This window comes from Trichosurus vulpecula, chromosome 1 (genome assembly GCF_011100635.1).
Source record: "Trichosurus vulpecula isolate mTriVul1 chromosome 1, mTriVul1.pri, whole genome shotgun sequence".
NCBI classification, from domain to species: Eukaryota; Metazoa; Chordata; class Mammalia; order Diprotodontia; family Phalangeridae; genus Trichosurus; species Trichosurus vulpecula.
Window position 1 is genome coordinate 1,221,059 of NC_050573.1, and position 25,226 is coordinate 1,246,284.

Here is a 25,226-nt window from a genome sequence, read left to right on the forward strand (position 1 = left end):
CAGCCACAGGGACCATGGGCAGGTATGGCCAGGATGTGGGCAAATAGCCCCCTGATGAGCAGAGGCAATGTTGGCCCTCTCCGCCGAGGCCTGCGGCCAGAGGCTTGCTGCCCTCAGAGCCAGCCCTGCCAGGCATGCCCAGGAGATGGGAGGGGTCCACTGGCTGAGTCAAACCAAAGAACACAGAGAGGAAATCCCAAAATAATCACAGTACTTTGCACACAGGTGACATCTTTGGCTAAAGCCCCAAACAACCACACCTTTTCCTCCATGTGGCTGCAGGGATCAGAGCCCAAGGCAGAGGAGAAGTGGAGGGAGCCCAGAGTAGGCTACTGGTCCCTCACCCAGGGCAAGAGCCGCAGGTGAGACGCCTAGAGCCCAAGCTTCACATAGCTCCAGCCTCTGCGCCTTTGCCCATACGGCCACAGGAGCCACGACAGCCAGGTGTGAATCCTGCCTGAGTGTGATAGGCCCCTAATCTGCCCTGGGCTCCGAGGCTCCCAATGTCCCTGGCTGCCAGCTGCCTCTCCTCCTGCCCCATGCTCACGTAGCCAGGGCCCCCAGGAGCTCCCCTATGTCTCCCCTGCCAGCAAGGCTCTGAACCTGGGCTGGTGTCTCTAAGAAGCACTGAGCCCCTGAGGCCTAACAGCCCAGCAGCACCAGGATTCCTCCCCAAGCTTGGTCCTCTCACCTGGCCCTCTGTAATCTCCTGGGAAAGGAAGCTGATCTGACTCTTCGGTGAAACCCTTCTAGACAGGCGGGGCCCTGAGGGCACTGAGCAGGCGTGGAGCAGGAGGCCAGACTCAGTTTCCTTACCTGCACAAACTCCCCAGCTACCAGGAAATGCTCCTGCCGACCTGAATAGGGGGCTCCTCATGCCCTTCTGGGTGAGTGCACTGCCTCCTGCATTGGATTAGGAGCCGCCTGAGGGCAGAGGGACAGTTTGGGCCCTTCTCTGTACACCCAGCACTGAGCACAGGTCCAGGCACAAAGTGAAGATGCAGCAGCTGATGGGTCAGAGGGAGACTTCTGGGAGAATCCCAGTAACCAACAGATGACAGGCCTGTTCAAGGACCCAGCGACCTTGGCCTCCTGATGCGATCTCCCGACTCTAGCTCTTTGCCCACGCCTGGCATGCTCCCCTTCCTCATCTCCACCTCCCGGCTTCCTTGGCTTCTAGCAAGACTTGGCTTGAGCCCCACTTTCTGAAAAAGGCCATTCTGATCCTTTAGAGCCTTGCTCAGTTGCTGCCCCCCTTTTCAGACTGGGGCTCTTCGAGGGCAGGAGCATCCCCAGCACTTAGCATGGCACTTGGCACATAGCAGATGCTTAATGAATGCGCACTGACTGGTTACGTTCTATATCTGAATGGAAGGGGCTACACACCCAGAAACAAAGGAGAACTGAACCACTGACCACGAAGGGGGAGGTGGAGGGACAGGCTATGTCAAGGTTGGGTCTAAAAAGAAGACAAGGACGAAGAGAGCATTCCCTAGGGGCCAGCCTGAGAAGGGCCTCAAACGCCAGGCTCAAGCAGCATTCGGGCTGAGAAGCCACAGGGAGCCACTGGCCATGGTCGGCCTTGAGCTTGAGAAAGCTCCTCCGGCAGCTCTGAGAGGAGAGGCTGGAGAGGGGGCAGCAGGAAGCAGGGAACCCACTCTGGTGGCTAGGACAAGCTGATGGCCAGCCCGCTGTCAGCCTCGAAGGGCAGACAGGCCCCATGAATGGCCTGACATCTCCTGCAGCGGTAACACGGCCGGTCAGCCCCAGCTGGCTTTCCTGCACATTCTCCAAGGCCCTGGACACCTATCCCAGCTGACCAGGGAGATCTCCCCCATCTCAACCCTTCCCGCTGCACATTCTTGGAGGGTCCAGCTGGGCAAGGAGACCTTCCCCCTCCCCCGACTGCCAATCCCAACCTTCCCAGATGCACATTCTCCAAAGCCCTGGGTGGCTTTCAGAAGAGCTCAGGTTTCATACTCGGCCCATCTGTCAGCGGTCAGAGCTGGCGGGAAGAGCAGAAACGGGCTAGCCCATCCCTAGGGCTCTGCCAGACCAGGTCAGGCTCATGCTCACTGGACAGCTGCTCACCCTCCTGCCTTGTTCACTCCAGCCTAAGAGGACCTAACACCTGCCCCAAGATCCCTTCCCCCCAGCAGAAGCTCTGTGACCTCAGGCGGGCAAGAGAGCAATCAAGTAAGGAGGAGAGCAGGCATGCCTACCAGTGGGAACCCAGAGTGTAGACCCAGGAAACCTAGGTGCAAATCCTGCCTGAGTGACCCTGGCCAAGTCACTTTCCTTCTGGGCTTCCTCAGTTTCCTCTTCTGTAAAACAAGCCCTGAGGTTTCTCACAGTTTGAAATCTGTGAGCCTCTTGTACATGTCCGAGCCGTGGCCAAAGTTTGTTATTTCTAGCTTCCCTTCATCTCTCCAATATGTCCCCTCCTCCCCTCTGACCCTGATGAGGGGCCTCATCCCATCACACCAGCAACAGCTGCTGGTGAGGAGGGTCTGCCTGCCTCGAGTCTCTCCCTGCTCACATCCACTCTCTCGAATTAGATGAATAATTAACTACTAATTAACTAATAAGCAATTATTATTTACAAGTCTACGTCATCTCCCATGCAGGCTTTTTTTTTAAACAACAAATCTTGTTCAATCATACTGCTCTCAATCAAAATATTTTGAACCATAATATTTTAAAAATTTCTAATTTTGCATTGATTAATAGCACAGGTCTTTTTGGTCTTACTAGTCACTATTTTTCAGTAAGAGTGAAGAAAGTTTCCGTTCTGTTAAAATTAAAATATAATTTCATTTTCACCTCATCCTTATAAAATTTGTTTTTGTATATATTGTTATAACGTCAATCTAGAAGGACATGTATGTCACTTTTAAGTATACAAATATACATATATTGGGGCAGAGGGGCTCAACATTTTTACTGACTGGAGTATATGATTTAAAAAATTTTGAAGAACACTGCTTTAAGCAATAATGAGTCAGTGTAGCTTGAAGTGTGTGTTGGGGGACAGGGTTGACACGGTCAGACCTGTGCTTTAGGAAAATCACTTTAGTGGCTGAGTGGAGGAAGGACTGGAGGAGGGAGAGACTTGAGGCAGGCAGATCACCCAGCAGCTGCTGCCATAGTCCAGGGGTGAGGTGATGAGAATTTGTAACAGGGTAGGGGCGGTGTCAGAGGAGGGAAGGGGGCTGCAGAGGTGAAATCTACCAGAGATGCTGAAACTGACAAGAGAGGTAGCAGAGTGAAACAGACAAGAGATAGAGCAGAGGTGAAATAGACAAGAGATGCCCAAGAGGTGATATAGACAAGAAATGCTGAAGTGGTGAAGTCAACAGGCCTTGGCACCATATTGGATATGAGGATAAGAGAGAGAAGAGTTCAGGATGACCCCATGTAGGGGGTCTGAGGGTCTGGGAGGATGCAGGCACCCTCAGCAATGAAAAGGAAGGTAGGAGGCAGGGAGGGTTTTGGCAGAAGGTTCCTATAATGAGATCTGAGTGGTAGATTTTACAAAGTCCATGGCAGCTCATCCAAAGTGACTCCTCAGAAGGTTCCCAAGAGCTCCTCCTCACTGGCCACTCCCTCGGGACACACAGACTGCCCAACAGCACCTGCACAGTTGGCATTGTGGGTTATAGTAACTGCCCTTAGGGCCTGTACCTGGGCCAGAAGGCAGAAGTTGAGAACATGGGGGAGAGGCAGCTAATGGGTGACAGGCAAGTGGGGCAAGCCTGGCTGACACCCATCCTGCCTTGGGAACAGCCTCCAGCCTCCACTTTGGAGACCCCTGGACAAAAAGAAAAAAAAAAACAATGCCTCAGCATGGCATTTGAGGCCTTCCACAAAACTGCCTCTGCTTTGAGAACTAGGCTTCAAACTTGAGAATGGCATCTCCTGCCTCATCTCCAGCTCTCAGAAATGTTATCTTTGTCCTCCCCCAGCCATGTACAAAGCCTCTATCCTCATCCATGGCAGGATGTAAGCTCCCAGGGGCAGGGACCATTTCCCTGGGTGACCCTCAGGGGTCTCTGGTCCAACCCAACTAGCACCTCAAATCCCTTCTACAACAGACCTAACAAGTAGTTATACCACTATTGCTTGGGGACCAGGAAAGAGAGTCCGCCACCTCCTGAGGTTGCCCCTTCCACACTGGGACTGCACTAATGTAAGGAAGTTTCTCCCGATATCCAGCCTAATTTGCCTCACTCCAGTTTCCCCCCATTGCTGCTCCTTGTCCTGTCTTCTGGGCCAAGTTGAGCAAGGCTCATCCCTCCTCTGGACCCCTGAAGTCCTCTTTCAGGTCCCACCAGGCTTGGCTCCGTCTCTATCACCAGCACTGCTGAGTACCCTCCACAGGGCAGGCTGTGAACAAATGCTGGCTGAATGGGATCCCAATTCCCCAGAGGAGGACGGTGCTCTGAACCCTAATGGACCCCATTCTACAGCCGGCTGGCCAGTAAAATGAAAGAACACAAATCATCCATGAAACCCCTAGTCAAAAGACCAGCACTCCCAGTCCAGCCTGCCCTCCACAAGGGAATCCAGCCCTTCTCAGGATCGCCATGGGGCGATCCTGTCACTTCACAGGGAACAGGACAGAGGGGAGACGTTGTGCCCCAAGTCACACAGGTGGGAATTAGGTAGCAGGCAGGCCCTGTAAGCCCAATGCAAGAGGTTTGGGAAACAGAGTTGGGGCGGGGAGGGCAAAAGAGGAGGGAGAGCCAATGGACAGTGAAATGACCAGAGCTCACTGGGGCTTGAGGGAGAGAGGCAGGGAAGGAGAGAGGAGGGAGACAGAGACAGAAGAAAGACAGGAGAGACAAAAAAGAGAGGGAGAGAGGTGAGGGGAGAGAAAGAGAGAGAGAGAGAGAGAGAAGGAAGGAGTGGGGAGTGAGGGAGAGAGACAGAGGAAGACGGACAGAAGGAAGGGAGAGAGGTAAAGAGAGAGAGAAGAGAGAGAGGTGAGGAGAGGGGTAGAGAGACAGGAGAGAGGGGAGAGAGAGAGAGAGAGAGAGAGAGAGAGAGAGAGAGAGAGAGAGAAGGAACGGGGGGCAAGCTTTCCTGTCTGCCCACGACACTGGCTCCCTGTGCTCAGGCTATTTGGGAGGTAAGGCAGGAAGGTCTGAGGGGTGCAGAGAAGGGGCAGAACTGCATCGTGGGGAGGGCAGGTAAAAGCCTTGAAGAACAGGAAAGAACAACGCCCTTGGCATGGGAGCCACTTCTGTTAGGATGGAGGCAGGGACAGGACAAGAAGCCGGGCTCTACCCTCCCCCAGTGCACAGCAGCCCAGGGACGCTAAGGAGGGAGACAGTCACAGGGATGAATGGAAGCCCAAGGCCACGGACATCCCCCAAGGAACCCAGAACCATCAGACCAGGGCGGTTCCTGAGCTGTGTTCCCGAGCACCAGTCACCCAACAGACATTCCCGAGAACTGGTCTTTCCAGATTCTCTCTGGTCTCCCTGCCCACATGAGTGAGGCGGCCAACAGGAACTGGCTGGATCTCAGCAAGGTGGGTTATGGGACATGGCGGGGGGGGGGGGGGGGAGGAACCAGAAGTCCAATGTGGGGACCAATGGCTCCAGGGCTAAGCTGCAGAGGGAGCCCAGTCAAGACCCCAAATAGCCAACATGGGACTCAAAAAGATCGGGGTAGGTCAAGAGGCACCAGGGAGGGGGCAGGTCAGAGCTCACGGGCACAGCACACAACTATAGGGCAGAAAGATACGGTCATCTAAACACATTGAGCACTGACTGGCACAACCCTGCTGAGCCCAAGCTCTAGACACCCAAAGGCAGAAACCAAGGGGACCCTGTCCATAAGAGCCTTTGTCCTCCTCTGCCCGTGGGAGCCTCTGTCCTCCTTTGCTCGTGGGAGACTCCATCTTCCCAGACCCATGGGAGTCTCTATCCTCCCAGGCCATGGAAGCCTCTGTCCTCCTCTGCCTGTGGGAGCCTCCATCCTCCTCTGCCTGTGGGAGCCTCCCTTCTCCTCTGCCCATGGGAGCCCTCCATCCTCCCAGGCCCGTGGGAGCCTCCATCCTCCTGGGCCTGTGGAAGCCTCCATCCTCCTCTGCCTGTAGGAGCCTCCTTTATCCTCTGCCCATGGGAGCCTTCATCCTCCTGGGCCTGTGGGAGCCTCCATGCTCCCAGGCCCATGGGAGCCTCTGTCCTCCTCTGCCGGTGGGAGTCACCATCCTTCTCTGCCCATGGAAGCCTCTGTCTTCCTGGGCCCGTGGGAGCTTCAGTCCTCCTCTGCCCATGGGTGCCTCTATCCTCCTGGGACCATGGGAGACCCCTTAACCTTGCTTTCCTTATTTAAGCAGATCAAAAGAACCCATGCTTTTGCAGCATGCTGGTAGCGTTCTGGTTGTTGGGCTTTCACCCCCACAACAGCTGCTAGCCGGATTGTTGAAACACAAGCCCAGCAGCCAAAGGTTCTCCTCCCATTGTGTGAGGCCAGCTCTTGGTGTAAAGAACCCAGAGTGGCCATCACTGAGCCACCAGCATCCCCCTAATTCCCTTCCCAGCGCCCTGAGGGCAGGACCTTCTTTGTTTTCTCATTTAACAAGGAGCTAGGCACATTGTCAGCACCTAACATACCTTGCTGACTATTACCAAGCACTGCAGACTCTGAGTGTGCGTCCAGACCCTGCCCCATCCTGGCCAACAAACGAGCATCCAGTGGCCAGGTCCAGGATGAGCTGCAGGTGTGGGCCTCTTTCTGGCCGCTGAGAGGGCCCACACAGGAGCCAAAGGACCCTGACAGCTCAGACCAAGTCCTAGGTCTACCAGTACAGCAAGATCATTTTCCCTTACAGCACTGCTGCTGGAGCCCAAAGGTTTCCCTTACTCTGGCCAGAGACCTTCTCCTGAATGAAGGTGCCTGTCCATATGGAGGGAGGCCAAAGGGCAGGAAGGTCAGTCTCGGGTGAGGCCAGTGGCCTGGCTTCCTTTCCAAGGCTGAGAGAAGAGGCTGCGGGGTCCCCGCTCCTTGACCAATCTGGGGAGGCTACAGATGGCAAGGTGAGGTCTGTGGTCCCAAAGCCACCTTTGATATTACTCCTTGGGCCAGGAGCAATTAGGTGCTTCCAAACTCCAGTGACCTCTCAGTGAGCCTCCCCCACCAGCATGTGCCCTAGTGATGTTCCTGGTGCCAATGACCAGAGGCCAGAAATGAGTGGTTAGCAGCCAGTGGCCGCGGCCAGTGACCAGCAGCCAGATGCCAGCGGCCAGTGGCCAGCGGCTGGCAGCCAGCACTCAGCAGCTGGCCTGAAGACACTGTCTCTGGCTTCCTCCTGCTCATGGTCAGGACCTGCACTCACACAGGACTGGCGCAGACAGCGGCCAAGCCCTCCGTGGTCACGCTGTGCTCTGGACACCTTCTACTTCCTGGCCCCACCCTTGCATGCCAGGTCTAGCCTTGCTCCATCACCCATGGCTCTTCCCTAAAGATCGTCCTTGACAGGCTCATACTCATTGCCAGGGCCAACATAAACAGTTGGCAAGCCCTCTTCAGGGGCCCTGGCCGCCATCTGAGATCCCAGTCTATCATCCGTGGCCGCAGTCGCTAGCTGTTCGCACCGGGGATGCTTGCTGTCTATGGACAGTGAGGCAGCTATAGAGTGTGCAAGACTCCGCCTTTCTCAAGCATGTTTCTTCCAGGAAAAGCCCTTTGGTAACATTTGGAGGAGGGGAAGCCCCAGGCCACTCCTTGTGCCCCTCCCTTTCCGATGGAGGGCTGTAAACGTAAACATATGTCCAAGGAAGGCAAGCAGCTGGATTTCCTTGTCTTTTGGGGGGGGCAGTATTCTTGAGTGGTCACATGATGCTAGTAATTCCCAGAGCACCTCCTTCGGGACACACCTAACTTCATGCCCATGTGATTTTCTACAGTCCCCCCAATCTGCTTCCTCAGACCTTCAGAGGTCCACAAACATCTATGAAGCACCTCCTGTGTGTCAGGGACTAGGCTAAGTTCATCCTCCTCATTTACCACAGTGAGTCCCTTGAAAACCCTGCTCCAAAATAATAATAATAATAATAATAATAATGAATACTAACTTCTATGCAGTGCTGACTATGTGCCACTGCCTGTGAGCCATGCTCGACTCACCAGAGAACAATCCACCGATTCCAACAATGCAGATGAAGGAGAACACAGCCACCTCCCCCAAGTCATCAGCAGAAAGTTGGGGCAATAGACAATTCTGGATTACACAGGTCAGGACCACACACTTTCAAATAAACAATGCTTCAAATCTAATGCTGGACCAAAAAGGCAGGAAACCTGCTCACAAAGAAGCCAAGCAAAATCAATAAAAAACGAGCACAGCATTGAAACTCCCAGAGCATGAAGGCGCTCCAGACTAGCTTCCCCAAATTCAGAACACCCATCTCCCACTACAACTCACTCCTTTTAAGGGTGATGAGGTGAGGAGGGGCACCTTTAGGGAGTTCTCCCTTAGGTCACAATCACTCTGAGGAACATTTAGGAACATTCCTAACACCTCGGCAGAGGGGGCTCTCTGTCTAATCTTACACAGGTGTATTAACCCCTGGTCCCTTAGTGGCTAAGGCAAAATCCGATTTCTAGAAAAACTGGGGTAGCAGGACAGTTAATCATGTGAGTGTCCACGGACAGACAGGTATGGGGGGGTGGGAAGCGGAGGAAAGAGCCAACCTTCCGTCGGGCCTCCTCCACTCCTCTCCAAGATGCCCCCAAGATAAGCCTCCTCTAGCACTTCCTCCCTTTGCTCCCCGAGAGGCGAGCTGGACTCGACCATGATACTTCCAGGCCCAGGCTGTCTTACAATGGCTCTGATTAATTCCGAGAAGTGTATAGGCATCTGGGGATGCCACAGTGAAAAGAAAGAGCCTAGGGTCGGGCGGGAGTCAGGAAGACCAAAGTTCAAATCCAGCCGCATGACCTTGGACAAGTCACTTTACCTCATCTGCCCCAGTTTCTGCTAATGTAAGATGGAGATGAGAACAACACTACCTCACAGTGGGCCTGTGAAGGTCAAAAGAGATATTTGTAAAGCCCTTAGCACAGTGCCCAGCACACACTAGGTCCTAAATAAATGCTTATAAAAAAATAATTGAGTCAGTCAAGGAGTGCTCCCCACTCACAAAGGTAATTCCTTTTAACTGTTTGCATGTTAATCAGTGAGGCTGGACCCTTACACCACACCAGGGACACAGTAAAGGTTAACAAATGTTTGTTGACTGAGTGACTGACTGAACTAGGGTGGGTGTGGTGAGCTGAAGAGGTGCAATGGGCAGTTCCTGGGGACCAAGTGATCATGGGAACATGGCAGAGAGCAAAGTGCTGAAGAAGGCTCCAAGGTAAAGCCCCAGGAGGGCAGATAGAGGAAAGGGAGAGGGGTGGGGGGCAGGGAGATGGACTCCTGTGTGGGACAAGACCTTGAAATGCTTCTGGGCCCTGCAGGCAGAGACCTGGGAAGCATCTGCTGGGGAAGAGATGAGTGGCTGATGAGGGTACCACAAGAGAGGGGAGGAGAGGAGGGGAGGAGAGCCCCAAACCTGTGCACCAGCACAGAACTCAGTGGGGAGCCCCAGACCTAGCACCACCACAGAATCTGGGGTGGAGGAAGGCCCAGACCTAGCACCAGCACAGAACCTGGAGGGGGAAGGGCCCAGATCTAGCACTGGCACAGAATCTGGGGTGGAGGAGGGCTCAGATCTAGCACCAGCACAGAACCCAGCGGGGAGCCCCAGACCTAGCACCGGCACAGAACCTGGGGTGGGAGAGGGCCCAGACCTAGCACCAGCACAGAACCGGGAGGGGGGATGGCCCAGATCTAGCACCAGCATAGAACCTGGGGTGGGAGAGGACCCAGACCTAGCACCAGCACAGAACCTGGAGGGGGGAGGGCCCAGATCTAGCACTGGCATAGAACCCAGGGGAGAGCCCCAGACCAAGCATGGTCATAGAACCCAGGGGGGAGCCCCAGACCTAGTACCACAGAACTTTGGGGGGCCCAGACCTAGCACCATCAGAGAACCCAGGAGGGGGGTACCCCAGACCTACCATTGCTGGTACAGAACCCTGGAAAGGGGGAAGAGTCACAGGAGGTGGATAACAGACCATGTTGGGGGCTATGAGCAGGACAAGGGGATGAAAGCTGAGAAGACACCCCTGGAAGTGAATGGGGGGAGGTGGAGAGGTCCAGCAATCCATCCCCTCCAAAACCAAGACTCCCCCCCTCTGTCCACTGTGCAGCTTCCAGCTTCTGGGAAGTGCGGGCAAAGCAGGGACTGGTGCTGGTCCACCTGTGGGTGCCACCACATCCCCACCCAGACAGGGCCAGGCTCCCAGGCTGGGGCCCCTCGGCAGCCTCCTAATGCTTCCTCTGTGGTCTTCTTGCCACCCCCCACCACAGTTTCACAAATCCCCCCCCCCCCCGCCCCCAGGCCAGAACCTGGGCAAGCTGCTCTGGGGTGGGGGGTAGGGGGGAAGGGCCTAGGAAGACAATGTCTCAGGAAGGCTCAGCAGATCACCCATGGCAAATCAGCCTTTAGACTTCGCCTACCACCTCCACTGTGAACATGGAGGTGGAAAAGGGCCTCCTCCTCCATTCAGTTGCCAAGGGGAGCTTTGGGAAGACAGTCAGATTCACAGCTTTTCTCTAAGAAACATGAAGATGCCAGCCAAGGTCAAGGAAAGGCCCCTCACTGCCCCCTGAGCACCCAGCCTCCATTCTGGCACACAGTAGGCAATTAATAAACGCTTGTTGGTCTGGGAGAAGCAGGCAGGCTCTCACTGCCCCCTGAGTTCCCAGCCTCCATCCTGGCACACAGTAGGCAATTAATAAATGCTTGTTTGGGAGATGCAGGCAGGCCCTCATTCACCTGGCTTGTGGCACCTTCTGCCCTCTCTCCACCTGGATACTGGCTTGAAAAGTGCTTTGAGATCTCAAGCTGGAAACCGCCAGAGAAATCCCAGCACCATGTTCCAGTGTGCATTTTTCCTTCGCTTGATTCCAAATTCCTACTGAGTACATAGAGGGTGCCAGCCTTGGCTGGCCTTTGCCCCCCTCCCCTATCTCTGCCACCTCTAGGAAGGTCACCAGGAAGAAAGGTTTAACCTTGGAGAAGCTGCAGGAGGTGGGGCAGGGGACAGAGCCCAAAGGCCCAAGGAAGGGAGAGAAAGAAGGAAGGGGTTACCAGGCTGGAGCAGGGCACATGGGGTTCAGAGGAGGGCACAGAAAATGAGGGGAGGGGTCACCAGGCTGGAGGAAGGGGCAGCAAATGAGGGGAGGGGTTACCAGGCTGGAGGAAGGGGCAGCAGATGAGGGCAGGGGTCACCAGACTGGGGGAAGGGGCAGCAGATGAGGGGAGGGGTCACCAGGCTGGAGGAAGGGGCAGCAGATGAGGGCAGGGGTCACCAGACTGGGGGAAGGGGCAGCAGATGGGGGGAGGTCATCACCAGGCTGAGGGGAGGGGCAGCAGACAAACCCACTCAGACCAGCAGCCTGGAGCTTTTGCTGCACAGGTCACTGGCATATGTACCCGAGGACAAATTCCCTGCCAAGGAGGAAGCCCACCCCCCCCCACACACACCCCCTCCCACCTGGGGAAGGGCAGGTACCCTCCACCACCTTGCGGCTGGGCCACTCCTCAGCAGCTGGTTCTCACCCTGGACTGCCTGCTGGAGGGTGGCGGGGCGGGGGGAGGCGGGGCAGGGTTTACTGTGCCACTCAGCTCATTGGGCCACCTCCTGCCAGAGGGGCCAGTCCTGGGAACAATTCTTGGGCCATTTCTCCTCCCAGACAAATCCACCCCAGGCCCCCCATTACATGTGCCTGCTGTGCATTCACCCATGGGGGCAGGAGCCAGCCTCCTCTGCCAGTGGGGTACAGGGGCACCAGCTATAGGTGACAACACAGGCCCTCACCCACAGAAGAACTATCTTCAAGGGTTCCCCTGAGTCCCAAGACTCGATGCTAGGTGCAGAACCACCTGAGGGTGCCCAATGGCAGACAGCATACAGAGGAAAGAGGTGACCTCCCACCCCAGGTGATCAGGGTCAGAAAAGGCTTCACGGGGGGGGGGGGGGGGGGGGGGCGGCAACCACTCAGCTGAGCCCTGGAGGCCAAGATGAGAAGGGGCTAAAAGACTGCCCAGAGGCGGGAGGTGAGGGAAGGGCCTGCATCCAGTTTGACAGGCTTTGGGGGCAGGAAGAGGGATGCTCTCTAGGTGAAGGATGGGTTAGCGAGGACAGTGGCAGCAACCCCTGGAGCACCCTTTATGAGAGGGCTGTGTGCCCTACGGGAGGCACCCAGCACAGCACGCAGGGCTTGACACCTGGCTGGCCATGGGATGCGAATGAGGGCAAGGTTGAGAGGGCTCTGAGGCCACCAGCCCCAGGGCAGCAGGGACAAGAGGTGAGGCCAGAGCTGTGCCCTTGGGGGAATGGGCAGCTAAGCCCCTGCCAGGGTCAGCTCTCACTCGGCCAAGGATACGGGGATAGAACCTGGGCCACCTTCACAAATGGGCCCCAGCCAGGCCAGGCACCCACACAAAGGAGCTCCAAGGCAGGCAGGCAGAGAAGACAGTGCCCACCTGGCTGCTGTCTGCCTATCCCCCTGCCCGCCTGCCCGCAGCCCACCTTGCCCTCATGCCCACCCACCTACTGCCTGCCTGCTTCTCTCCTGCCCACCTGCCTGCTGCCCACCCACCTTTCTTGGCAGATCCCCATCCTAGGATGACAGAAGATGATGGGGCAGGGCAGGAGCCAGGAGCTAAGGTGACTCACTCCTTGCTCATGGTTGTCCCCCCACTCTGTCCTCTGGGCTCTCTGAGGAGGCCAATCCCACCTGATCACAGGCTGAGCCTGCCACCACAGAGGCCAGGTAGTGCCCACTGACTCACCAAGATAAAGCCAATGGCACAGGCAGACCTCAGACTGGGGGCTACCACACCCCATGGAGGGCATGGCTCAGGGGCACAAGGGAAGACAGTCATCCCCTCTACAGTTTTTCATGGGCAGTAAGGAATTCACGAGACAAGCACCTAGCCAGACGCCTACACCACTCTCCTCAGGATCCAGATCAAAGGCCTTTGAAGGAAAGTGTAGGGGTGCTAAGTCCGACAGGACTCCCTCTGCAGAGCCCTGTGGGCAGCAGACACTGGGCTATGTGGGGGGGCCTCTCCTCCCAAGGACAGCAGGGGCCTCTCCTCCCTCAAGCAGCAAGGTGCTGGCTATGTGGGGGGCCTCGCCTCCCGTGGGCAGCAGGGTACTCTCTTCCCAAACAGCCATCCTGCTCAGGCTGGTAAGCGCCCTCTCCCACCCCTTGGTTTGGATGTTTGACTCTGGGTCAGTTTTCCTCATCTTTCCTTTAGGCAGCATGCCCATGAGGGACCCCCAGAAGGCAGGCTGGGTGCCCAGCTCCTGGCAGTGTGCCCACATACACAGTGACGCTGGGCCAAGACCCTAGGAACCCTGGGCCGACAGGCGCTCCAGTAGAGGGATCCGGAGAGTGTGAGCATCAGTGAGCCGCCCAGTCCGCCATGCAGAGGAGGCAGCTCCACACAGTTATGGGTTTCCTGGCTGACCTCCACCCATGTGGTCAGCTCCCTCCCATATGGAGTCCTCAAACATTATGCCAGGCAATGGTCAGTGGGGGAGGGGGCCTGCTGGATAGGCCAAAGAGGCTAAACTTGGAGGCACAGACCACTGGGCCAGGAGTCAAGGAGACCCGAGTTCAAATTTAGCCTCAGACGCTGGCTGTGTGACCAGAGGCAAACACCCGATTTGTGTCTGCCTCAGTGTCTCCCTCTGTAACATGGGGATAACAGCACCTCCCTCCTTCCCAAGGTCGTGGGGCTCAAATGAGAGAAAATGTGGAAAGTGCCTTTTCAAGCCTCTAGATTCTGCTGTAATAACAGCCTCAGCCGGTGGCACCAGCACTCCCTGTGCTTCCCGCCTGGCTGCCCCTGTCCGTGCCCTGCCCTACGCCGGAGGGCTGGCCATGCCCACCAGACCACGGCATTGGCAGCCTCCCAGACAGCCCCAACCGAAGGGGAAGGGAGAGCCAGGCCAAACCCAAAGTCTGAGCACAGACAAATAGCTTTGGGGACTCAAACCCTCTCATGGGAGTACCTGGCTTCACTGCCCAGGGCCAAAGCCTGCCCCCCATCCGGCCTCCCTGCCATATGAGGCCCCCAATGATCCCAATCTCCTGGAGCAGCCAGTCCTCATAGCCCCAAGCTGTCCAAGGGCCAGATGCTCACTCCATTAATGTTTGCTACATAAATACAGGCAGGGCAGGATGGGAGACCGCTCCCTGCCTTGACAGGCCTTAGTCCAACAGGGAAATGGTCCAGTCCCAGGTTGGAAAGCAGACACACTTGGAACGCTTCAAGGAGCCCCGGCCTGTGGGGAGGGGGCCAGCCCCCCCAATTCCTGCTCACCTGACATCCCAGCGATGCCTCCTTTCCCCACAGCCCCTCCCCGCCCCCCCACCCCCAGAGCAGGCCCGATCTGCACCAGACCGAGCCCACCTGAGTCAAACACAGCTGGGTGAGTCAGGCCAGAGGAGGAGGGGAATGGGTCTGTGCTAGGCAGTCCCAGAGGGAAGAACCAGGGAGGGGCCGCAGGGAGAAGGACAAAGAGGCAGGTTAGGGTGGGTTACCAAGGCAGTCCAAGAGACTTTGGGAAGGCCAGATCCCTGCCTGGGCATCTCCAAGAGGAGGATGGCCCGTGGCTTGTCAGAACTGAGGGGAGGGGCCACAGGAGCTGGGGCACAGGAGAATTCTGCCCAGATGGAGACCTCCCGAGGGCAGAAGCCCAGCTTCCTTCCGGCTGGGGGCCTAGGAAAGCCAGGAGCGATCATAAAGCAGATCCTGCTCCCTGCTGCCCAGAGAAAACAGGGCTGGCTCCCAGAGGCCCCAGAAGCCTGGCCAAACTTGCTCCAAGGGAAGGGACACAACCAAGCAGAAACATATAAGTAGGTCTGGCCTTGGACGTGAGTCGGGTTGTTTCATGGCCTGTGTGGAGCACCCACTTGCCTCTGGGGGCAGATGGGCCAGGACCCCCCTGCCTCTGACCTCTCCATGGGCCAGGCCCCCAGCTGCCTCTCACACTCCCCCCTATGAGCCACACACCTACCGGCATCTTGATCCCATGCCCACCATTATCTCAAAACTCCCTTGTGTGCCGAACAGCCACGGTCATGCCAACTCCCTCCCTCCCCTCCTCATCGTGAGCCCAGCAGTACCCACCTGGATCTCCATGGAAAGCACCATCCTGGGCTCCTCTGGCTAAGTCGTCACCGGGCCAGATCTGGCCGGTCCTGCGGACCCCCACGATGGTGGCTTCGGCTACAATGACCTGGCCCGGCCTCGGCCGCTTCTGGGCCTGGGGAGTTGGGGGGCTGCTGCTGTCCAGGGACTGCTGAGAGTTCTGGGAAGGGGAGCGGCTCTTGTCGCGGTCCAGGTGGCCCCCGGCCGTGGGGCTCGGGCCCGAGGAGAAGTCCTCTTCGCTGGAGGTGAGGTTCTCATTGGAGCTACAGTCCGGGGTGTAGCCGCCTCCGATGTCCTCGAAGCTCCGGGGGGAGTAGGACCTGCGAGGCCAGGTGAGGGGCTTGTCCTGCTCGCGCCAGGCCGCCGGCCCCCGGCCCTCCTCGCCCATCAGGCTGCCCACATAGATGCTCTGATAGGGCTGGTAGTCGCCGGGCAGCCGGGCGCTGAGCAGGTTATCCCTCAGGAAGCGGGGGTTCAGCTCAGCGTCCTCATACTCCCCTCCAGGCTCGCAGTAGCCCGGGCGCGCGGTGCCGGCCAGCCCGGCGGCGGCCCCTGCTGGGGCCGCGGCAGGTGGCTGGGCGGCCTGCAGCGCAGTCTTTTTGCGCTCCTGCTGCATGGCCTGGCTGCCCAGGCAGCTGATCTGGTCCGAGACTTCTTTATCATTGACCTTCACCAGCCCCCGCTCGTGGTGGTACTCCACGTTCACGTAGAAGGGCTTCTCCTCCCCGCAGGGCCCCGGGCCCGAGCGGGTCCTCTCGAAGGTGGACCTGAGAGCGGCCACGCTGGGAGGCTGGGTCCGGCCGGTGCTGCTGCTGCTGCGGGAGGGCGCCCGGGGGTGCTGCGGGGAGCTCCCCGAGTCCTGGGGGGCCCGCGGGAGCTTCTCCCGGCCTCCCCTGTCGGCCTGCGGCTCGTCCTGGCCCCGGCCCTGGCCGCCGTCGGGGGGTTCGGACCCCGGGCAGCCCCAGCGCTGGCGATCGTAGCTCTTCCTCTCTTTGGCCAGGAGCGTCTGCAGGTAGATCATGCGGAACCGCTCCTGGTTCACCTCCAGTTCCAGCCTCCGGATGGATGCCTGGCAGCGCTGCAGCTCCTGTTCGATGGCGCTCACCGAGCCCAGCTCCATGTGGGGAGGTTCCGAGGTCGGGAACTGAGCCCGCCACGCCTCGGCGAAGCCCACGGGATCCACCATGGTCGCGGGAGCCCCGGGAGCTCTGGGAGAGGAAGGGTACCTGGGAGGGGAGCTGGGCCAGGGACTCCGGCAGGCAGCGGGGAGGGCTGGGGCCGGCTTGGCTCAGAGGCCCCAAGGGGGGACCCCCAGACCCTGCCCGGGCGGCAGAGGGGGCCAGGGCCCCATGGCCCCGCCCGCCAGCCTCGGGTCCGGACCTTCCCAGGGAACAATGCCCCCGGCCTGGGAGGCGGGGAGGGAGACCTACCAATGGTGGGGGGGGGGGGGAGACTGTCGGGGGGAGGGGCGACCTAGCTGGGGATGAAGGGGAGGGGCTTCTTTGGAGAGGAGGGAGCAGAGAGGAGGACTTGGAGGTGGGGGAGGGGAGCTCTGGGGGGGGCTTCTCCTCCCCCTCCTTCTTCCTCGCTCTACCTGGGTCGCGATCTGGGTCCTGGTCTGGGTCCGGGTCCCTGACGGCCCTCTCAGCTCCTCCTCCTCGGTCCCGGCCCTAGCCCCGCCCCGGCTTCAGCCCGGGCCCCAACCTCCTCTGCCCGGTTCGGCCCCGCCCGCCTCCGGCGCAGGAAGGGGCGAGGCCACGGTGGGGCGGGGCTCTTAAAGGAGCCGGGGATGCGGCCGCTGCCGCGCCCCTTCCCCGGTGCTGATAGCGCCTCCTTCATCCTGAATCAGCGCACACCCACTCTCGGAGGACAGGCTGAGGACAGGCTGAGGCCAGTAGGTGAAACGGAGTTCAGGTGCCTACCGGCCTCCGACTCGGGAAGCCCCGCGTTCGAATCCTGCTGAAGACCCTTCCTCTGGACAAAGGGATAGACCAGGCTCGCAAGTGCTCAGGGCCTCACATGACCTGAACTCCCTAAGCCCCAGAAAAGCAGCGGCCTTTACTATTTCTCTCCTCGGCGCCCCTCCCACTCCCGGCTCTCCTCCTCCTCCTCCTCCTCCTCCTGGCTTGCCTGTCCCCTCGGTCCTTTTACCCGTTTGGGGTTTTCTTGGCCATCTGCCATGTCCTTCTCCAGCTCAATTTACTCAGGAAACTGAGGCAAACAGGGTGAAGTGACTTCCCAGGGTCACACAGCTGCTGTCCGAGGCTGGATTTGAACTTCCATGAGTCTTTCTGACTCCAGGCCCAGCCCTCTCTCCACTGCACCACTGGGCTGCCCACCTTCACTAAGGGCCCCCTGAGAGGGAAATGAAAGGGTTTCACAGCAGGTGGCAGCAGCCTGGCCCCGGAAGGGGCCTGGAGCCCCAAATTGGATCAGACGGGGAAGCGAGGATCCTGGAGCTAGGAAGGCCCAGTGTTGGGATTTAAACCTCAGGCTTGTCTCTGGGCTCACTGCTGAGCTGGGAAACTGCTCCTGGAGGGCTACACTGCACCCTCCCTGCAGGGGGCCACTGAGAAGGAGGGAGGGGGCTGGAACCTGGAAGGGGCATTGAGAAAGGGTGAGGGTGGGCAGCAGCCAGCCCTGATCCAATGTGCCCTCAAGCTGGCTTTCTCCTTAGACTTTCCAAGCCCCAGGGGCATGGTGGGCAAAGCCCAAATGGGCCCAGGAGCCCCCAGTGAGCAGCGATGGCTGGCTGTCCTCTCCAACCACAGGCATGGGCCAGCTCCACCAGAGTACCTGGCATGTTCCGTTGGGCTTCTAGGAAAACTACCTGGGTCCTACTGAGCCCTAATTGGGGATTCTCAGATCGCTTAGTCGAGCCATCTCAGGGCATTTCAGAATCCTGTGGTCAGGAAGGGTAAACCGAGGGGTACTTGTCCCAGAAAGCCCTGCCCCCACCACATGCCTAGATTCCAGCACTCCTGGGCTTGGAGTCAGGACCTCTGCCTGTGTTCCAGCCTCGTTCTAGCGCCTCCCCAGGGCTCACCTACCTCCCCACTCTTGCTAGGCCTGGGATGGGGGTGGAGGTGGCAGGAGTTTTCCACTTTGATAAAATCACTAGGCCTTTGCTTATTCACGTAAGTATTAGGTTTTTCTATCCAAGGAGCCAAAATCTGCCCCTGTACCTTCTACCCACTGCTCGAGGTCCTGCCACAGTGGGGGGGGGGGGAGAGGGGGCACCCGCAAGAACAAGGTCAGTCTCCCTCCCCCACTTCCTGCCCTGCCCAGACCTGTACACAGTGGCTGTGGATGCAGTTTCCCAGAGCTCCCCCCCCCCCCACCTTCTCCTGTCCAGGTTAAATATGCCCAGGGGCCTCTGGTCTGCTCCTTCACCCTTGGGTGGGTTCCTAGCTCTTTTCCTCATCTCTGAGGACCCCCATAGCCCTGAAGGACAAAAAGAAGGCAAGAAACCAAGTGAATGGTCAGAAGAAGAGGAAGAGGAGGAAAGGGAGGAAGAAGAAAAGGAGGAAGAAGAGAAGGAGGAGAAAGGAGAAGGAGGAGAGGGGTGAGGAGGAAAAAGAGGAAAAGGAGGAAGAAGAGAAAAAGGAAGAAGAGGAGGAAAAGGAGGAAGAAGAGGAAAGGGAAGAAGAAGATGAGGAGGAAGAAGAGGAAAGGGAAAAGGAAGATGAAGAGGAGGAGGAAGAAGAGGAAAGGGAAAAGGAAGATGAAGAGGAGGAGGAAGAAGAGGAAAGGGAGGAAGAAGATGAAAAGGAGGAGGAGGAAGAAGAAAGGGAGGAAGAAGAAGAAGAAGAGGAAGAGGAGGACGGCTATGCAGAGCAGGCATGGGAGGGTCTGGGATGAGCCCTATCTGCTGAATAGCCTGGTGGGCCTCTGGTTCCCCCAGTCCCCCATGGACAAGCTCTCAGGGAACCGTGCCCCTGAATCTAGTGAGCAGGGCTCAGGGGCTTCTTGGAAGTCACTCGGGCTCCAGGCTCTCTGTCTGCCCTAACTCTGAGATCTCCTGTGGGGCTGACACCACCCGACCAGGACCTCGGCGTGGTTCCCTTGCAAGCTAAGGACAAAATCCTTGTAAACCTTTCTACTTCTTTGTCTTTTCCTAGAATAAAACCAAGGCTGACTGAAGCATGGAGCCTACATCTGAATGCCTGGGCTTCCAACCCAGCCTTCAAGGCCAGGGGCTCAGCAGACCCCTCCTGTTCAGCATCTTGGCCCCACCCGCTTTGGACAGAAAGATTGGTCGTTCAGGTCCCTGAAGGGTGTCTGGTCCCACAGAATCCTGACAAGTCAGACATTATGTCTCTTCGGTTGGGCTGTGCCAGGGCTGGGGGAGGAGGGAGGTGGGACATACAGAGAGTGCCAGGAGGCCAAGAAGCCTGCTACCCATCCAGCCAGGAGTGCGAACACCCCAAGAACCCCCGGCTTCCCTGTCCAGGTCCCAGAGCAGCCACCAAAGAACGTCAAAGGCCTGGCTCCTTCTGGGCTCTTCCAGTGAGGATGAGACTGGGCAGCCGGCTCCACGCCTCCCTCTGCTGGAAAGAACCACACAGTGTCACCTTTTCCAAATGGAGGGATGAACCCTGAGCCTGGCAAACCAAGCATTTGCTCAGCTCAGTGCCCAGCAGCCTCCAAAAGGCATTGCCCAGCAATTATGGCGATCCTTGCCTGGGGCCTTCTTGATGGAAGCTATACAGAGCCTGACTGCCTGCAGCTGGTGCCCATGTGGCAGATTCACAGCTGGGCATCATCGGGCCTACCCAGGAGGGGCCGCCTGGCTCTGGTAGCCTGGCTGGGGAGAGCACAGGGCACCCCCACCCCCACCCCCACAATGAGCGTGGAGTCAGCCTGGACTCAGCTGGGCCAGCCTAGGGATCGATGCTTCCATGGAAGGGCTTTCCCTCAACCCTCCCCCATCCTTTGTGGGCTGATCTGTGGTCCAGCCCCCTCCCCTCCTCCAGGCAGGCACCAGTCATGTGACCAAGCTTTCTGTCTCACTGTCAAAGGAAGAAGTGGGAGCTCCCAGCTGCCTGCCCTTGGGACCTGCAGAGGGGAAAGCAGGGAGGAGGCCTAGTCTGCTAGGCCCTAGGAAGGTCTGATCCATGGCTGCTGCTGTGGTTGATAGCAGCTGCTGCTGGAGGGGCCTTGTACTGGCTCTCTGTCTGCTAGCCACTCCCTCTCCCTGCCCCTGCAGTGCTTGGCAGCTGGGCTCCAGGGCACCCTGACCTGAGGGGAGAAGGACAGGGGGCTCCCTCTGACCAGCCATGGGCTCTGCCCAAGAAGCCAAGGCTCTTGGGGTCCCTAGTGGTACAGCAGCCTCCTAAGGAGAGCTCTGCCAAGGGGTGCCCAGCCACCTAGGAGGGCTGGGAGAGCTGAGCAGAGCCTAGACAGGAGCCACATCCTTCCCCTTAGGTGGTATGCACTGAAGAGGGAGGGCAGAAACGCCCCCAGGGATTCAGGGCAGCACTGGCAGCTTCACAGAAAGAGAAGGGAAAAGCCGGACAAGGCAGCTTTGTTTCCAGCAGGGACAGCCCCAAAGGGAGGCTTGGGAGCCTGACTCATGAGGCACTGGACTGGCACCCAGGAAAACTGGAGCAGAGCCCAGGCTCAAACCACTCTGGGGTCCTTTCCTGTTCTTTAAAGGAAGAAGTCAAGGAATATAAACACTGGCTGCTCCTTCCACCTATGCCTGTGGCTCCAGCAGAGTGCTTCCTCTATCATCCCCTTCCCACTGCAGCAGAGTGCTCCCTCTATCATTCCCCATCTCCCCCTCCTCCAGTACACTACTCCTTCCATTGCCCCCTCCCACTCCAGCAGAGTGCTCCCTCTGGCATCCTTTCCCGATTGTTCCAGCAGAATGATTTGCCAGGAACCTTAATCTCCCCTTTCTTTAGCTAATGGACACTTTCTGGAGATCTCCCAGTCCAGTTAGTGAACATCTATTAAGCAGAGACCATGTGCCAAGCACTGTGCTAAGTGATAGGCCATGGAGGTCACATTGTCTTCCAGGGGGCTTCTTCTAGGACCATCCTTCAGATCTGTTAAACCTGAAAATTTGGTTGAAGGAAACAACAGAGCTAGGTGATAGAAAAATCCACGTTGTTTATTATTTTCCCTTAAAGCATAGCGGAGCTAGCTTACTTGTACGTACAAGGAGTCAGAGTATAAACTCTGGCTGCCTGAACAAAGCAATGAGAAAACTTATATACGTTATTTTAGCAGAGCTAGCAAGCCCGTATGACCTCATTTTTATGACCCCCATGTATGTTTAACCATGATACAACAAGAGGATTTTCCTTAATGGAATAGAGTTGTAAAGGACGTTGACAAAAGTCAGTTGAAACTACAGCCCGGCGTCTCTGTGTCTCATTACATTCCATAACATAGTATATACCTGTAGAATGTTAAGCAAGGTAATCTCTCTTGGGGTTAGGGTAATGTCCCTAATGATCTGGCCTTGCTGACAGAGGTTAGGGTATTTCCTGAGCAAACTTTTAGAGAGAACAAAGAAGCCCAGGTCCTGGATCTTCATCCAGTTATTAATTCAGGCTCTGGGTCTGGTTGAGAATTAGAAATGATATAAAATAGTATAATATTTTCCACAGATTGGATGCCGAAAAGCTGGGACACATCAGAGCAGGGAGACGGGGTGGGGGGGGAGGGGGGGTCTCAGAACCAGAGCACCAGGGCTCGGCCCAGCCAGGGTTCAGCCTAGAGCCTCCTAGGTCCCAGAGACGGGGCTCACATTGGTCTCTCTTGGAACTGAGGGACAGATCTGGGCAATGGGAGCTGGCTAGAGGCAGATTCAAACTTGGTATCATGAAAAAATGCCTCCAGAAATGAACTGTATGCCAATGGTGCCAACTCCAAGGGAAGAGGAAGTGACTGTCCGCCGCTTCCAGCAGAGCTACCACCCCGCCAAGACTCCAAGTGCCTGCAGAGAGGAGGAGAGCAGGGGCAGCGGGGTGGCTCAGTAGGTAGGGCACCAGCCCTGAAGTCAGTAGGACTTGAGTTCAAATACAGCATCAGACACTTAGTAGCTGTGTGACCCTGGGCCAGTCACTTCACCCTGATGGCCTCCCCACTCAGGCTTCCACAGAAAGCCTGCCCCACCCCACCCCAAGCCACAGCCTTCCAGGTGCCTTCTTTGTTGGCTTCCTTGTTCAGCTGGCCCAGGGTGGGGCCGCCTTTCAAGGGTTCTTGGTTCTGTTTCAAGATCTTTCCTATAACAAGATGCAAAGACCAGGACCTTGACAAATCCCAGGGATGAGCCTACATATTCTGCTCTGCCCCAATATCGCTCCCTTTGGCTCTCCCATTGCCCCCCTGGCTCTCCTCTACCACAGAAGGAGGGGCAGCTGATCCTGGAATCAGGAGGACCTGAGTTCAAATTTGCCCTCTGCTACTTGTGGGCTGTACTGTCAGCTCTGTCTGCCTTAGTTTCCCCAACTCTCTAGGGAGACTTGTCATAGCCCCCTACCTTCTGTTGTCTTGAGGCTCAGTGCTTAGCAGGTGCCTGGCACACAGTAGGCACTTGATCCTTTCTCCTCCCTCCCTTCTGGTAACCCGGGCCCAAGCCCTTCTCTCCCCTGCCCTGGACTGGGCCTGGGGCCTCCTGGCTCCTCCCTACTCTTGCCTCCACTGGCCTGACCATGTCACTCTCCTCCTCAATAAACTGCCTTGGCTTCCTGCTCCCACTTTCGGAGTCTGACTCCAGCTGACTTGGCCAGACTCCAACTGCCTACCCTCTTCTTTGTGTTCCAGATGGCCAGACAAGGCTCACCTCCTGCCTCCATGCCATTGCACAGGTTCTCTCCCACACCTGGAAAACACACCCCCTTCACCTTTCCCTGTTAGAATACCTTGCACCTTTGGGGGCCCAGCTCAGCTGCTGCCTTCTAGAGGAGGCCTGCCCGGTTTCCCCCAGATCTCAGCCCCCTCCTCCTCATCCGAGTGGCTTAGTATTCACTCAGATAGAACTAGGGACTCTTCGTTTGGCAGCCATGCATGCCTGTTCATCCTGGGAGATCTTGTCTCAGCCCTTTCCTAAGCTCCCCCATCTCCCCGCCCCAGGGAGCTGACATTGCACTCAAAGCCTTCCTCAGTTTCTCCTGGCATTTGGAGGGGTCCAGGGAGTGCTGTGGCCACCCAAGCTGTCCCTGGCCCTCTTCTCTTTCTAGACATCTCACTGGTGCTTTCTTTGGATCTGGGGCTGTCCATTGGCACCTGGAGCGTGTTTATCTTTAGTTCTTCAGAGTCTGGGGGTCTCCAGGTCTCACTGCCATCCCATCCCATGCAGAGGACATGAAGATAGGCCTTCAATGGGCAGGAGGTGGGGGGAGGGACTTACCTGATTCATCTGTCCATACTTTTTTTTACAGGAGCCACCAGGGGGCACTGCAGTAGATAGATTCCCGGGCTGGAGCTAGGAAGATTCCGTTTTCCTGAGTTCTAATCTGCTCTCAGACACTTACTAGCTATGTGACCCTGAGGAGCAAGTCACTTTACACTGTTTACCTCAGTCTCCTCAACTGTAAAATGAGCTAGGGAAGGAAATGACAAATCACTCCAGTATCGTTGCCAGGAGAATCCCAAATGGGGCCAGGGAGAGTCCGATGACTGAAATAAACGAAGGACGACAACATTCGTTACAAGAGACGGCTTCTATGGGGGGAGGGGAGGGGAGGGGGTAGTGACAGTGATGGCCTCCAAAAAAGAAGAGAGCTAATAAACATTGAAAAAATGCCAAGAGGAGAACAGAAAGGGGGTCAGAAGGAGACCCAGCCAAGTCAGGCCGTGCCCAAACTACTGCATTAAAACTATGTATTTGGCAAAGTAGATGTGTGCATAGAGATGTTTTCTATAGCACTCTGAGGTCCAGTGACCCTGGCCTCCCACGGTCCGTGTCCTTCCTCTCTAGCATCCCCCAGGGCCTGGAGCACTCTCCCTCCTCCGCTGGCCTGCTATCCTCCCCCCTTCTACAGGATACCCTTCCTGTTCCCCTCCAGGCTGGTGCCTTCCCTCTCTAGATTATCCCGTTGGTCCACTGACCCTAACTGTTTGCTAGTCCCCTCCCCTCCCCCACTGGACCGGAAGCTCGTCAAGGGTAGGGCAGGTCCTGCTTATTTTGTTTGGACACTTATTCCTAGTACATATCCCCATTGAGCAAGCTTTCGGAAAATGCTTTTTTATTCATTTGTGGCCTCAAGCTTTGCTCTGTGGATGGTCAGGCTGATGAGGGCACAGTCTCTGGGAACCCCTTGAACTCTACCACCTGGATCTGGCCTTCCCCTAAGGCCATGGGCCTTGCATTATCATTGGGCCCAAGTCTCTGCCTAGCCTAGCCTAGCCTAGCCCTCTATTGTCTGTCATCTCCATGTAGCCTTCAGCTATTTCCCACCCTGCAGTCTGACCTCATCTCAGTCTCTTCAAGCTCCTCCTTAGACTCCTCCTCAAGTCCCTCCCTAAACCCCTCCTCTAGTCACCCCAGACCACCCCTCAATCCTTCCCACAATGTTTGTGTATATAATCTCCATCTTGCCTCCATGAAGGTGCTCAGATCCAATCTAGCTCTGCTCAGATTGATCTGGCCCGCTTGTTACAAGCGTCACAAAGGGTGGGATTTCTTAAGACAACCCATTATGGCAAACCCTTAATAAACTTTGTCTCTTCTCTTGGCTGAGAAGGCTTGGGTCGAATTCTTTCAGCAAGACCCGGCGTGTGGGTACTTTGGGGTGTCGAGGCACCCCTCAACTCCAAACCTCTTCAGGGCCAAAGGCTTCTCCATGGTTACCAATCTCTTCCAGAGGCCCGGCAGAGTCTGGTTACAAACTGGATACAATTTGGTTACTTTGTATCTAGGAAAAATAGGCTCTATCAAGTTTGTAACCATGTACTGAGAAAGTTTCCCGGAAGGAT

At 56.9% G+C, this 25,226-nt stretch overlaps 1 protein-coding gene across 2 annotated transcripts in view; it reads right to left on the reverse strand.

The window, feature by feature from the left end:
• BCR (BCR activator of RhoGEF and GTPase) overlaps nucleotides 1–16,958 on the reverse strand; it is a 69,980-nt gene extending 53,022 nt beyond the window's left edge. For both annotated transcript variants that reach the window (XM_036738622.1, XM_036738614.1), the window contains exons 1-2: nucleotides 16,888–16,958; nucleotides 15,273–16,501 (exon numbers count right to left, since the gene is read on the reverse strand). In XM_036738622.1, coding sequence (XP_036594517.1) covers nucleotides 15,273–16,479 — 1,207 coding nt within the window. In that variant the 5' untranslated portion in view covers nucleotides 16,480–16,501; nucleotides 16,888–16,958. The remainder of the gene's footprint in view (nucleotides 1–15,272; nucleotides 16,502–16,887) is intronic.
• Nucleotides 16,959–25,226: the final 8,268 nt, after the last annotated feature.